Source organism: Elgaria multicarinata, chromosome 1, assembly GCF_023053635.1.
Source record: "Elgaria multicarinata webbii isolate HBS135686 ecotype San Diego chromosome 1, rElgMul1.1.pri, whole genome shotgun sequence".
Lineage (NCBI taxonomy): Eukaryota > Metazoa > Chordata > Lepidosauria > Squamata > Anguidae > Elgaria > Elgaria multicarinata.
Genome location: NC_086171.1, coordinates 9,013,482 through 9,028,216, shown reverse-complemented (window position 1 = coordinate 9,028,216; position 14,735 = coordinate 9,013,482). Strand labels below are relative to the sequence as shown.

General features: G+C 45.3%; 1 protein-coding gene across 1 annotated transcript in view; it reads left to right on the top strand.

Moving 5' to 3' along the window:
- GHRHR (growth hormone releasing hormone receptor) overlaps positions 1-12,369 on the top strand; it is a 101,955-nt gene extending 89,586 nt beyond the window's left edge. Inside the window, exons 16-17 of the mRNA XM_063147536.1 lie at positions 11,470-11,643; positions 12,226-12,369. Of these exons, the coding sequence (XP_063003606.1) occupies positions 11,470-11,643; positions 12,226-12,369 (318 nt within the window). The remainder of the gene's footprint in view (positions 1-11,469; positions 11,644-12,225) is intronic.
- Positions 12,370-14,735: the final 2,366 nt, after the last annotated feature.

Below are 14,735 nucleotides of genomic sequence, written 5' to 3'. Positions count from 1 at the left end.
GGCGAACATGAATCTGCGGATCTGGAGGGAGATAATACCGGTTTTATTAGAAGGGCAAATCTGACCGCGCAAAGCAGGAAGATAGATCTGTTGGGTCATCTCCACTCCGACCTGTTTTTCCAAGAAAAGCTGCTCTTAAATGGGGTTGATGTGAAAATCAAACTTACCCGGAGCAAAGATGCCTTCTGCTTAATGTCTGACGTTGCAGATAGGCCTTTCAAACTTCAAATTGTGGCAGCCTCACTTTTTGTTAAAAAAGTCAGAGTAGCTCCAGGTGTACGTCTGGGCCATGCCGAAGCGTTGCTGACCTCTAACGCCAAATATCCTGTGGACCGTGTCAGCATGAAAGTGTTTAGCATTCCTAGAGGGAGCCGTGTAGCCAATCAGGAAAACCTGTTTTTGGGTCAATTACCTAAGCAAGTTATTATCGGTATGGTCGACAATGACTCTTATAGCGGTGATTATCATAAAAACCCATTTAATTTTCAACATTTTAATACCAATTTCGCGGCCCTTTACCTGGATGGAGAACAGATACCCACCAAACCTTTTCAACCGTGTTTTGAGGACGGAAATTGTGTCAGAGAATACATGAGCCTTGTACAGGCGGCTGGCAAACACATGAAAGACCGGGCGCTTTTAATTAACCGTGAGGAGTATGCCAGAGGTTACACCCTGTTTGCATTTGATCTAACCCCCGATCAAGAGGGGGGTGACCACTATTCTTTGATTAAAACAGGAAACCTGAGGGCTGAATTTCGCTTTAGTAGAGCCCTGCCTGACACTATAAATATGATTGTCTATGGGGTTTTTGATAGCTTAATTCAGATTAATAACCGACGGAATGTTCTTTTTGACTATATGTAACATGGATAGCATCCAGTTAGCACATGAACTCAGTTCAAACCCCCATACTAAACGGTCATTCTATGGCGTGTTTCCCTGCGACATTCTACCCAGACTGCGGTTACAACAGAGACCTGTATCATTGGTGGTGAACACACATCCTCATAAATTACCTGGAGAGCATTGGTTGGCTATCTACTTGACAGAAGGCACGGGAGGGGAATTTTTTGATTCCTACGGTCATCCCCCCAACTATGAACAATTTCCTAAAACTATTTTGTCATTTTTAAGAAAAAATGCAACCAAGATTGTGTATCAACCAAGACAAGTTCAAGCCCCAGATTCGATGGTTTGTGGGTATCACTGTATATTTTTTCTTCAACAGCGCTCAAAGGGTTTAACATTTGGACAGATTCAAGACTTGTATTCTCGAAACTTGGAAAGAAATGACCGGATGGTGGTGCAATCTTTAAAAACCCAGAAGAATATGTACAGACATAGATCAGATATGTTCCAAACATCACAATGCTGTATATCATGTAATGAGTTTCACAATAAAAGCCACCTCTAATAGGGGGGTTGTTGTTGTTTTTAAAAAAAGACTTCTTCTTTTTTTATAGCTGGGTGTTTCATATCACAAAATAAATATGTTTTAAAAAATTTATTTTTAGGACTGGGGAAAAAAACAGCACCTTATTTTGAGATTCCTAGTCTGGGGTGAGTGATGGGGAAATGTCCTGAATGTGATTAAAAGGTTTCCGTGACGATCCATTGTTCTCAGGGGAAACATTCTAAGAGGCTTAAAAGGTGACCTGGCCAGGTGATAGACTCATCATTTTGAGATTCCTAGTCTGGGGTGGGTGATGGGGAAATGTCCTAAATGTGACGATCCATTGTTCTCAGGGGAAACATTCTAAGAGGCTTAAAAGGTGACATCGGCTAGGTGATAGACTCATCATTTTGACATTCCTAGTCTGGGGTGGGTGATGGGGAAATGTCCTAAATGTGACGATCCATTGTTCTCAGGGGAAACATTCTAAGATTCTTAAAAGGTGACATCGGTTAGGTGATAGACTCATCGTTATAATTTTACTTAATCTTGATTAGAAGATAAAATGCAAGAACCAGTGTTTCTGAGAACCACCGTATTGTTTGACCTGAAGTAACCTCAGCCAATAATAAACTCTATACTTCTGAGACACCCTACATTGTAATATTAAAAATCCCAACAGACAATAAAATTAATCAACAGCCTTTTTCCAGACGGCTGCACAAAAACTGGTCCTAACAAAACATTCTTGAATTGTCATTTTAGCTTTTGGGTGAGAAAATAAGCTTTACAAACTGTAATAAATCCTAAGGATTATTATTATTAATAATAATATAGCACCATCACTGTACATGTTGTTGTTGTACAGAGTAAAACAATAAAATAGCAAAACCCTAATGCATAGGCTTACATTCTAATAAAATCATAATAAAATTAAGTTTTAAAAGCTTTAGGAAAAAAAGAAAAAGGTTCTAGCTGTGCTTTAAAAGTTGTGATTGAACTTTTCAAGGATCCATATATAGGTCTCAAAAAGAAATATACCCTATCTCTAAATGGACAATTACATCTGGAACACAACATTGGGGCATCCTAACACTGGACACACACACACACACACACACACAAATTTGTTTGTGTGGCTTAAAGAGGACATACTTTATTATTTTTGTTTTGGTTTCTTTGCTTTACCCCATTAAAAAAGTTGGGATCAGTATATGTAACCTCAGTTTTTCCCCCCCCCCCCCCATAACCTCTCTCTTGAAATTAGGTCAATTTTAAATCAATAAAAGCCTGCCTATTTGAGCTCCTATAACTTTTATTTCATGCAGATGTTGGAGAATCAAACCTTGGTCAATAGTAGAGCACGCACACACCCTAAAACCGTCTTCTAGAATATTTTAATAAATATGACTGACCTACAATTTACTAATTATACTTAAAAAAGCTTGATTTGCAGGGTCTTTTTTTGTTTGTTCTTTGGGTGGTGGGTGGGTGGGTGGGGTGGTGGGGGTGTGGCATGGTCATATATCATATGATGTCCCCAATGTCCAATTAGAATCTCTCCCTAGGGGGAGCCCGTTATTGGTTGGGTAGGGCGGGGTGTGTGTGGCGGGGGGTGGAGATGCCCTATGTCACATGATGTATCTAATGACCAATTAGAAACTATCCCAAGGGGAACCAATCGTTATAGAAGACGCCCCCAGACATGGGGTTATAAAAGACGCTGCGCGGATATGCTCTTTCCTGAACCTGGCCTGCAGATACAGCGCAACAAAAACACGTGAGTATTATTTACCTGTATGTTTGGGGGTATTTTATCTAAGGGTCTGAAGTCTGTGTAGATATAGCTAGTTTTTTTTTTTGCTGTAATTTAAGAGAAATGTCTAAATAGGCACATACATTTCTTAGGCACATGTTTTCTTAGAAAACTAATGTTATACGAAGGTGTAATTCATATGATTTAAAATACAATGTACATGATTCTGTCTTTCCCCTTCATAACGTAAAACTTGTCTTTTCCTTTACTAATTTTCTATGATTATAATTTCTCCTTTTAAATCATGACCTTCAGCATTTCTAATACTGTGTAAAGGCTGGGATGTTTTTATGAGGGCACTGGCTGAACTGAACGTTCCAACCTCAGTAGTGGGCAACCCTGCTAACAGAGAAGCTTTGGATGAGCTAAAATCCCCCAAGAGCCTTACAACAACAACAGTTCACACACCTATCCTTTCTCACAGAAGTGCTAAAAAGCAAAGGCAACGCAATGCCCCTGCATGGATCAACTTATGATTTTTCTTTTTACAAAACAGGCAAACACTAATGTTTTTTTTAAAAAATAAATCACTTTTATTATACCTACTGCATGAAGTATTGATATTTTCTTTTCTGAATAACATGTACGACACGGTTTAAAAACGGTTCATGTACTGGTTTCAGGAGTGTATTTAATGTTTTCAAGGCGTTGTGTGACCTCCCAATTTTTGTAATTAATATCAAAATTTGATCAACGTGCCTTGGTGTGAGAACAAGACAGTTTAAACTGTAACCGATTAGAATGACAACATGTAATATGCTTTTAAAACTGATTTTCCCACATACAATTCGCAATTTTCTAGATATGACACTTTTGGGCCAGACTAGACACTCGTGTGCGGATTGCCCAGGCGCCTTCAAAGTACACCCCATGCAGGTTTCATGCAGGTACTGGTTTAAACAATGTCTCAAAATTGCAAAAACTGTAGATCGCACTAGCATATCCATAGCTTTGCGTCTCATTCGTGGAGAGGTATAAGCTATTTCACTAGCTTGCAGCCCGAGAATCTCACACATGTGGACGGGTCCTGTTTGACCAGCTGTAAGATTAAAATCCTGAAAAAATAATTATAAGATGGTGGTTAGTATATTAAAGATACACATCAGAGTTTTCAGTCTAAAATTATAGAATTAATCACACACCTCTATTTCAGCATTTCCATTTGAAGACATATTTATCAAGGCCGAAACTGGGGGGACCTCTGAACTTTCTGTGTTGGGTGTTTTCACAGCGGATGCCTATAAATAGAACATGTATGAGGGCCTTTATACCACAGGTAAGTATTGCACAGAGACGGATAGATTGATTTTTGATTACCTCAAGGTTCTCTGCAGAAATTACTTCTAAGACGCTGTGCCACATTTGGAGTGTCTCAGGCTGATCCGTTTGTTCCATGTCTAGACGTTTACATGGGAGGAAAACATCATCTTCAGAACTAGAGCTGATATACCGTTTACGTGAGGCTTTATTCATTTTTCTGTTTTGATTCCTCAAGGGTGTCTGTGGAGGAACTGGTGAAGAGCCACTGGCGGAGGTTGGATTCGCCATCTTATTCATCTTTCTGTTTTGATTCCTCAGGGGGGTCTGTAGAGGCACTGTTGAAGATCCGCTGGCTGGGGTTGGATTCGCCATCTTCTCTATGCAGGAAAACGTGTCTGGGCAGGCAAAATGGGGGGCTCCCTTCTATACGCGTCTAGAGCGAGGGGGTTGGCCTTACAGGACCACATGCACCCTCTAAAACCTCATCCTATTGGTCGAGGCCGGCCTTCCGCTTTCCGTGAGGGGTCACATGACCCCCTTTGGACCAATCAGCATCGAGATATCAATCTAGGGGGGATTTCTCCAATCCCGTAAGGGTTAGGGCTCTAAAACCCCTTCCTATTGGTCGAGCCCAGCCTTCCGCAATCCTAGAGGGGTCACATGACCCCCTTTGGACCAATCAACATCGAGATATCAATCTAGGGGGGATTTCTCCAATCCCGTAAGGGTTAGGGCTCTAAAACCCCTTCCTATTGGTCGAGGGGGGTCTGACGCAACCCTAGAGGGGTCACATGACCCCGCTGGGGTCATGTGATCCATGTCAGGTGACCACTCTTTCCGGAGGAGGGACTTCCGGAGGCGGGACTTCCGTCTAAGGCGGGACTTCCGGTCTAAAAGGGGAGGGGCACCTGTCAGGGGGCGGGGCTTAGGAGTTTGATGGATGGTCATACTTGTACTACTCATGTCTCCCCTTAGCCTCCTTTTTTCCAAGCTAAACAATCCCAGTTGATGTAACCTTCCCTCGTAGGGGAGATGCTCCACTCCAGTCGTCTGAGGACATGCTCCTGGTGATTCCACATGGACCTATAATCTGATTGGAGTCCACAGAAGAGCCTTCAGTGTGGTGGCCCCCTTCCTATGGAATACCCTGTCTCTGGAGGTCAGGGGATTCCTTTGAATCCCTTCCAGCACTTTCTGAAACTTTCCTGCACTTTCCCCAGCTTTATAATATCTTTTTTTAGGTGTAGTGACCAGAACTGTACACAGTATTCTAAGTGTGGGTGCACCATAGATTTGTTTAAAGGCAAAAGGATAGCCCTGAAATCAAGGCCAGTGCCGCCATCTGGAATCCTCAGGGAGGTGTCAGGGGCCCCCACAGACAAACCCCCCAAGAACACTACACTTCCAATTCACTACAGAATCCAATATAAACTTCTCCTGTTAACCTTCAAAGCTTTTCACGGTCTAGCTCCTTCCTATCTCTCCTCTCTCATCTCACACTATTGCCCCGCTCGTGCTCTTCGCTCCTCTGATGCCATGTTTCTCGCCTGCCCAAGGGCCTCTACTTCCCTTGCTCGGCTTCGTCCATTCTCTTCTGCTGCCCCTTACGCCTGGAACACTCTTCCAGAACATTTGAGAACTACAAGTTCAACCGCAGCTTTTAAAGCTCAACTAAAAACTTTTCTTTTTCCTAAAGCTTTTAAAACTTGATGTTGTGCAGACTTCTACTGTTACTTTCTACTGTTAGTTTTTCCCTACCCTGTGCCTGCTTACCCTACCCTGTACCTGTTTGCATTCTCTTCCCCTCCTTATTGTTTTACTATGATTTTATTAGATTGTAAGCCTATGCGGCAGGATCTTGCTATTTACTGTTTTACTCTGTACAGCACCATGTACACTGATGGTGCTATATAAATAATAATAATAATAAAATAATAATAATAATAATAATAACACCCACTCTGATGTTCAATCTGTCCCCGCCATTGCACCAGATGGTTGGGTCTGCATGCCAGCTGCCATTATTATTTTTATTTAAAGGTTCATTAGTTTTCCAAAACAAAATTAATAAACCCACAGAAAGAAAAAGAAAAAGAAATACATTGGATTTAAATCTAATTATTGCCAGAGAATAGTACATTTAAAATACATGTATATTTTCCCTCCTTACCTTACAAATCAAGATATAGCTGGAATCCATAGGCTGCTTGGAAGTTTTCTTTCTACTTCTTCATCATAAGAGATTATATTTAATCTCCTTTCCAGAGTCTGGGGGAAAGCCTTGACAAATACTGCTTCATACGACCCTGATTGATATATAAAATAAAATCCTGCCATATATTTATTTTTTTAAAGTCAAGTGTTTGACATTGCCTTTGACTAGTTTCAGTTGGTATGTCTTTTTTTGTCCCATAGCTATTTCATAGAATCATAGAATAGTAGAGTTGGAAGGGGCCTATAAGGCCATCGAGTCCAACCCCCTGCTCAAGGCAGGAATCTACCCTATTTGACACAGTTCTATATGCCCCATGTGTTAGAAGTTCTGCAATTTCCCAACTTTTAGCATTTTGTTGATAGATCCAATGCTGCTGCGGCATGTATGGGTTGATGTGTGTCTGCCATTTTTAACGACCCACAATGCCCAGACACATTGAGGGGGTTCACCTAAGTAGGAAAGACCCACCGGGGGCCAATTTGTCAGGGCGCGTCTCAAACTTGGAGCCAGCCCTCACTAAAAATGAAAGAAGAGGATCAGGAAAAGGCACACATCGTCTTTACACACATTTTCAAAAGTTATGCTTTTTTTTAAAAAAAAAAGTCATGAATTTCTTATTGTGTGTATTTTTTAAAAAGTGTGCACTTTCCCCCCATTGAAAAATGAAAATGCACTTCGAGACGTGCATTTTTGGAGTGCACATTTTGCAGATGCAAGTTCAGTAGTTTGTGAACATTTTCAGAGCGCATCTGCTTCCATTCACATTCAAGGTTGCAAACAGGGGCATTTTCAAGTGATTTGCAAACTCAAACAAGATCCTCAGGGAATCCCTGGCAAAGCGCCCTCTGGTGGCACCCGCTCCAACACTGCCCCAGGCAGCTGTGGATCACCTGCCATTTTAATTCCCCATAATGCACTGGGGCAAGGTTACACTGTTTTGTGTTAAAATAGAGTGGGAAGTCCCCCCCCAACCTCCCCTGCATTCCCTCCATCTGAAACATGGCTTCCAACGACTTGTTCCTAGCACAGATGACATATTTATTATTTATTTATTTATTTATTTATTTATTCGCTGCATTTCTATACCGTCCAATAGCTGGAGCTCTCTGGGCGGTTCACAAAATTTAAAAACATTCAAAGTATAAAACAACAGTATAGAATCATAATATAAAATACAATATAAAAGCTCAACCAGATAAAAACAGCAGCAATGCAAAATTACAAATTTAAAACACCAAGTTAAAATGTATTTATAGACTGTTAAAATGCTGGGAGAATAAAAAGGTGTTAGGAACTGTGAGGTATCTGATGATGAGGAGTCTGGGGATGAAGAGCCGCAGGCTGGACCCAGTACCAGCATGGCTGGGCAGCAGCCTGCAGAGGCTCCCTCCAGCTCAGCCTTAGAGGAAGAGCAAACAAACATCTTACCGGTGCCATCGTTCAAACAACAAAGGGCGGAGAAGGAGGCGTTACGCAGATCCAAGCGTATTGCTACTAAACGCCAGATAAACAGGGAACAGCTGTGATTCTGGGCTTGGGTATTTAAGGAACAGTGCGCAGGCCAGGATCTTGTCAGACTTAATCTGGTTTGCCTGAGAAAGCTCTGGACCTTGAAACCTTGGCCTTGTCGTGTTTCTGCTATATCGGTTGGACTACGGACTTCTTGGACTCTGTGACTCTCTCCTGCCCTTTGGAACTCGGACTGGCTTTGTGGACTGTCGTGACCCTCTCTCCCGGACCCTTTATGACAACTGGATGGATTTATGGACTGGCTTTGACTTCGGCGTAAGCACAGAAAGACTGTTTTGTTTCTTTATGTTTTGAACTGTGTGAGAAATACAAATTAAGTGTTATCTCTTCATTTGGTGTGTTTGCTGGTACCTGGCGGTCTTCCCAGTCTGGGCACACAGCCCATGTAGATAAGTTAAAAAGTGGCTGGTTGCAAAGCCGCTTCCTCAGGACAGAATTAAGTCTGACCAATGATAACCAGCACTTTTTGCTGTTAAGTAAAGTAATAATGGAAAACCTTCTTGAACAGCAGAATCAGTTAGCTGCCCAAGTGACCCAACTCACCCAATTAGTAATCACGGTCCAAGCTCAAGTGAATCAGGCAACTACTGCGGCTTCTCAGCCTCCGCCGCTGCCTCCTCGTAGGAGTAAATGTTTTGCAGCAATGCCAGAGAGATTTTCAGGAGAAAGGGGAATGCTGGACAGCTTCATTGCAACCTGCAAGCTGCATTTCAAAGTCAGACCTGAGGATTTTGCTACAGATGGGCATAAAGTAGCCTTTATTGTTTCCTTGCTGTCTGGGTCTGCGAGCAAATGGGTTACGCCTTATCTCAATCAGGATAGCCCTTTGCTTAGCAATTTAGATGATTTTCTTAAGGAAATGGCAGCCATCTGGGGAGACCCTGTGAAAGCAGAGACAGCTGAGCACTGCATTAGAGAGTTGCGTCAAGGAAAGGGGTCTGTGGCAGAATATGCTACTCACTTTCATCTCCTTGCGCAAGACCTGACCTGGAACGACAGTGCGCTCCAGTCCCAGTTTCGTTATGGCCTCGCTGAGGAGCTATTGGATGAATTGGCTCTCTCAGCACCACCTATGTCGCTTGCTTTGCTCATAGAACAGGCTACCCATATGGACGCTTGGCTGTCGGCTCGTCATTTGGCGTGGAGAGGAACAACAGGGTGGAAGGTGGAGCCAGTGGTGGAGTCATCATCAGCACCTGCGGTCGTGGTCTCTCCCTGTACTGGAGAGGAGCCCATGCAGCTGGGAGCTGTGCAATCATGCCTCTCTGTGGCAGAAAAGCAGCGAAGGAGAGCAGCAGGCTTGTGTTTATATTGTGGGCTTGGGGGGCATTTTGCTCGAGTATGCCCTGCCAAGGGACAGAAGGGGTCTATGTCGGGAAACGGGACTCCCCAGGCTTAGGAGGGGTCGCTAGCCTGGGAATTTTGGGGGCAGAGGCGGGTTTGCCTCATGCAGAATCCAGAAAAGACCCTCTCTTGGTCTCAGCAACTCTGTCATGGGAGCATGCTCAGGGGTGTTCAGTTGGAGTTATGATTGACTCTGGAGCATCCAGCAATTTTATGGACTGGGCATTTGCTTGTCAACACAACATCTCGCTAGAGCCGCTTGCAAAGCCAAGGCAGGTGGAGACAATTGATGGGCGGCTTTTGAAATCGGGTCCCGTGACTCATCAGACTACTGTGTTGAGGTTGGAGATCCAGGGGCATGTGGAACGACTACGTTTTTATGTGGCAGCTGTTCCGCATTTTGCAGTAGTCTTGGGGATGCCCTGGCTAACTCAGCATGATCCCCATATCTCTTGGGGTCGGCGGGAAGTACTTTTTGCCTCTCCCTATTGTCAGGAATATTGTTGGCCGGAGCGTGTGCAGGCAGCCGTGGCATCGTCTCCAATATCTGCGGCTGTAGCTCTCCCGGCTAAGTACACAGACTTTGCAGATGTTTTTGACAAGAAGGAGGCGGATAGGCTTCCACCGCATAGACCATATGATTGTACTATTGACTTGTTACCAGGGGCCTCTATACCAGCGGGGCGCCTTTATTCTCTTTCAGAACCGGAGTTGGCGGTTTTGCGGGAATTTTTGGAAACCAACCTACAGAAGGGGTTTATTCGCCCTTCTAAGTCTCCTGTGGGCGTTCCAGTGTTCTTTGTATGCAAGAAGACAGGAGATTTGCGTCTCTGTAATGATTATAGAGGCTTGAACCGCATCACGGTGCGTAACCGCTACCCCTTACCTTTGATTCCGGAACTTTTGGAAAGTCTGCGACATGCGAAGATTTTTACCAAATTAGATTTTCGCAGGGCCTATAATTTGGTGAGAATAAAGGAAGGGGACGAGAAGACTGCTTTCCAGACCAGATATGGTCACTATGAATATACCGTGATGTTGTTCGGGTTGTGTAATGCCCCAGCCGTGTTCCAGCATTTTGTCAATGACGTTTTCAGGGACTACCTGGATCGTTTTGTGATTATTTATCTAGATGACTTTTTGATCTATTCCCCTAATCAGGCGGTGCATGATGCTCATGTCAAGGGTGTTTTGCAGAGACTTCGTGAGCACAGATTATATGCAAAATTGGACAAATGTGCATTTGATCTCACAGAAGTGGACTTCTTGGGGTATACGATCTCTGCAAAGGGGGTGGTGATGGATCACTCCAAGGTCGAGGTGGTTCTGTCCTGGCAGCCTCCTAGGACTCAAAAGGAAGTGCAGCGCTTTCTGGGTTTCGCGAACTTCTACCGTTGCTTTATTCCAGAGTTTGCGATTCTGGTGGAACAAATCATGCAGTTGCTGAGGGGCAAGCTGGTTTTTCAGTGGACGCCAGCGGCGCAGTCCGCTTTTGAGTAGCTGAAGCAGCGTTTTACGGCAGCCCCAATTTTGCAGCATCCAGATCCGCGTAAACCTTTTGTGGTGGAGACTGATGCTTCTGATGTCGCCGTGGGTGCAGTTCTTCTGCAGGCAAGTACAAGAGGCTCTTTTTGGTTGCCTTGTGCTTTTTTTTCCAGGCAGCTTACTCCTCCAGAACGGAACTACACTATCTGGGAGAAGGAACTCTTGGCAGTTAAGGCAGCTTTCGAGGTTTGGCGACATCTGTTGGAGGGGGCGGCGTATCCGGTGGAAGTTCGTACCGATCATTGGAACCTGGAACACCTGCAGACGGCCTGGAAGCTGACACAATGGTAGAAGCATTGGTCTTTTTTTGGGGGGCGCTTCAACTTTCAGTTGAAGTACATTCCTCGTGCTCAAAATCGCCAGGCAGACGCCTTGTCCCGCAAGCCTGAGTATGCAGCGCAGGCAGAGGGGGAGGTTCTTTCAACGATTTTGCGACCTGAACATTTTGCTGCGGCGCAGGTGTCCCCGACGTTGCGGGAGCAGATTCACCAGTTGCAGAGGCAGGACGCTTTTGTGCGGGACCACGCAGCAGAGGAGGCAACTTCACCTTTCTGCATGAGAGAGGGGCTCCTATATCACCGTGGCTGGTTGTATGTGCCAGCAGGTGTATGTAGGGACTCTGTATTACAGCTGTGCCATGACAGACAGACAGCTGGACATTGTGGCCTATACAAGACTTTGCACCTGCTTTCTAGAGACTTTTGGTGGCCTAGGGTACAAGCGGATGTTGCTCGGTACATCCAGAGCTGTCCGGTGTGCCACCGGGCAAAGGATACAAGGGGGCGGCCTACAGGTTTGCTGCATCCGTTGCCTACTCCTGATGGACCGTGGCGGGTGATTTCGATGGACTTTACTACGGACTTGCCACTTTCTGCAGGACACACCACTATATTTGTGGTGGTCGATCTTTTCTCTAAGATGGCACATTTTGTCCCGTGTCCAGGTTTGCCTACCGCTCAGGAGACTGCTCGTTTGTTTGTAAATAATGTCTTTCGTTTGCATGGACTGCCTGAGGGGATTGTTTCTGATAGGGGAGCACAGTTTACGGCACGTTTTTGGAAGGCTGTGATGCAGGTTTTGGATATCAAGGCACACATGTCTTCAGCCTTTCATCCGCAGACAGACGGCCAGACAGAGCGGACAAATGGCACGCTGGAGCAATACCTGCGCTGCTACTCTAATTACCAACAGGACAATTGGGCGGGGTTGCTTCCCTTGGCGGAGTTCGCCTATAATAACTCGGTACACGCCTCGATACAGTGAACACCTTTCTTTGCAACCGGTGGTTTCCATCCACGTTGGTTCCCTGCAGTGGTGCCCTCCACCAAAATTCCTGCGGCAGACCAGTGGTTGCAGGAATTACAGGCGGTGCAATCTATTGTGCAGGAGCAGCTGCAGGTTGCCAAGGAAGCCTACAAGGTGGGGGCAGATTGGAAAAGGCAGGAGGGTCCGGCAATCGCGGTTGGTGATCGGGTGTGGATGTCGACGCGGAATCTTCCACGGCATCGACCTTGCAGGAAGTTGGACGCCCACTTCATCAGCCCTTTTTTAGTGACATCACAGGTCAATCCAGTGGCTTTCCGGTTGCAGCTGCCTCGGACGTTCCGTATTCACCCAGTATTTCATCGCTCCCTATTGGTCCCAGCAGCAGGGGTGAGGCCGGATGCTGGCTCAAAGGCTCCTCCAGTCCCGGTTTTAGTGGATGGGGAGGAGGAGTATGAAGTTGCACAGGTCCTAGACTCTTGGAGACATCAGGGGCGGTTGCAGTATTTAATAGATTGGCTGGGGTATGGGCTGGAGGAGCGCTCCTGGGAGAATGCTGGGGATGTTCATGCTCCTCTCTTGGTGCAGGACTTTCACAATAACTACCCTTCAAAGCCTGGCCCGGCTAGGGCGGCAGGAGGGGATTATGGAGAGGGGAGTAGTGTTAGGAACTGTGAGGTATCCAGCTCAGCCTTAGAGGAAGAGCAAACAAACATCTTACCGGTGCCATCGTTCAAACAACAAAGGGCGGAGAAGGAGGCGTTACGCAGATCCAAGCGTATTGCTACTAAACGCCAGATAAACAGGGAACAGCTGTGATTCTGGGCTTGGGTATTTAAGGAACAGTGCGCAGGCCAGGATCTTGTCAGACTTAATCTGGTTTGCCTGAGAAAGCTCTGGACCTTGAAACCTTGGCCTTGTCGTGTTTCTGCTATACCGGTTGGACTACGGACTTCTTGGACTCTGTGACTGTCTCCTGCCCTTTGGAACTCGGACTGGCTTTGTGGACTTTCGTGACCCTCTCTCCCGGACCCTTTATGACAACTGGATGGATTTATGGACTGGCTTTGACTTCGGCGTAAGCACAGAAAGACTGTTCTGTTTCTTTATGTTTTGAACTGTGTGAGAAATACAAATTAAGTGTTATCTCTTCATTTGGTGTGTTTGCTGGTACCTGGCGGTCTTCCCAGTCTGGGCACACAGCCCATGTAGATAAGTTAAAAAGTGGCTGGTTGCAAAGCCGCTTCCTCAGGACAAAAGGTCTTCACCTGGCGTCTAAAAGCATATAATGTAGGTGCCAAGCAAACCTCCTTAGGGAGCTTATTCCACAGCCGGGGTGCCACAGCAGAGAAGGCCCTCCTCCTGGTAGCCACCTGCCTCACTGCCTTTGGCAGGGGCTCACGGAGAAGGACCCCTGAGGATGACCTTAGGGTCCGGGCAGGTACATATGGGAGGAGGCGTTCCTTCAGATAGCCTGGCCCCAAGCCGTTTAGGGCTTTAAATGTTAATACCAGCACTTTGAATCGGGCCCGGACCTGGACTGGCAGCCAATGAAGCTGGAAAAGGACTGGTGTGATGTGGTCTCATTGGCCAGTCCCTGTTAGTAAATGGGCTTCTCTGTTTTGTACCAGCTGAAGCTTCTGGACCGTTTTCAAAGGCAGCCCCACGTATAACGCATTGCAGTAATCCAAACGAGAGGTTATCAGAGCATGTATAACTGTAGCTAGGTTATCTCTGTCCAGATAGCTAACGTTGTCCCTATCTTCAAAAAGGGCAAAAAGGAGGAACCTGGGAACTACAGACCAGTCAGTCCGACATCCATCCCTGGGAAAATTCTAGAGCAGATTATAAAGAAGTCAATCTGTAAACACCTTGAAATCAATGCAGTGATTACTAGAAGCCAACATGGATTTGTCAGGAAGAAATGCTGTCAGACTAATTTGATCTCATTTTTTGATCGGCTAACCTCCCTTGTGGACTGTGGGAATGCTGTGGACGTCATATATCTTGACTTCAGCAAAGCTTTTGACAAAATACCACATGACATTCTGATTAACAAACTAGCTAAAAGTGGGCTATATGGAACAATTATTAGGTGGATTCACAGTTGGCTACAGAATCGGACTCAAAGAGTGCTTATCAATGGAACATTCTCAAACTGGGGAGAGGCAACGAGTGGGTGCCGCAGGGCTCAGTCCTGGGCCCAGTGCTCTTCAACATTTTTATTAATGATTTGGATGAGGAGGTGCAGGGAACGCTGATCAAATTTGCAGATGACACAAAATTGGGTGGGATAGCTAATACCCTGGAAGACAGAAACAAACTTCAAAGTGATCTTGATAGGCTGGAGTGCTGGGCTGAAAACA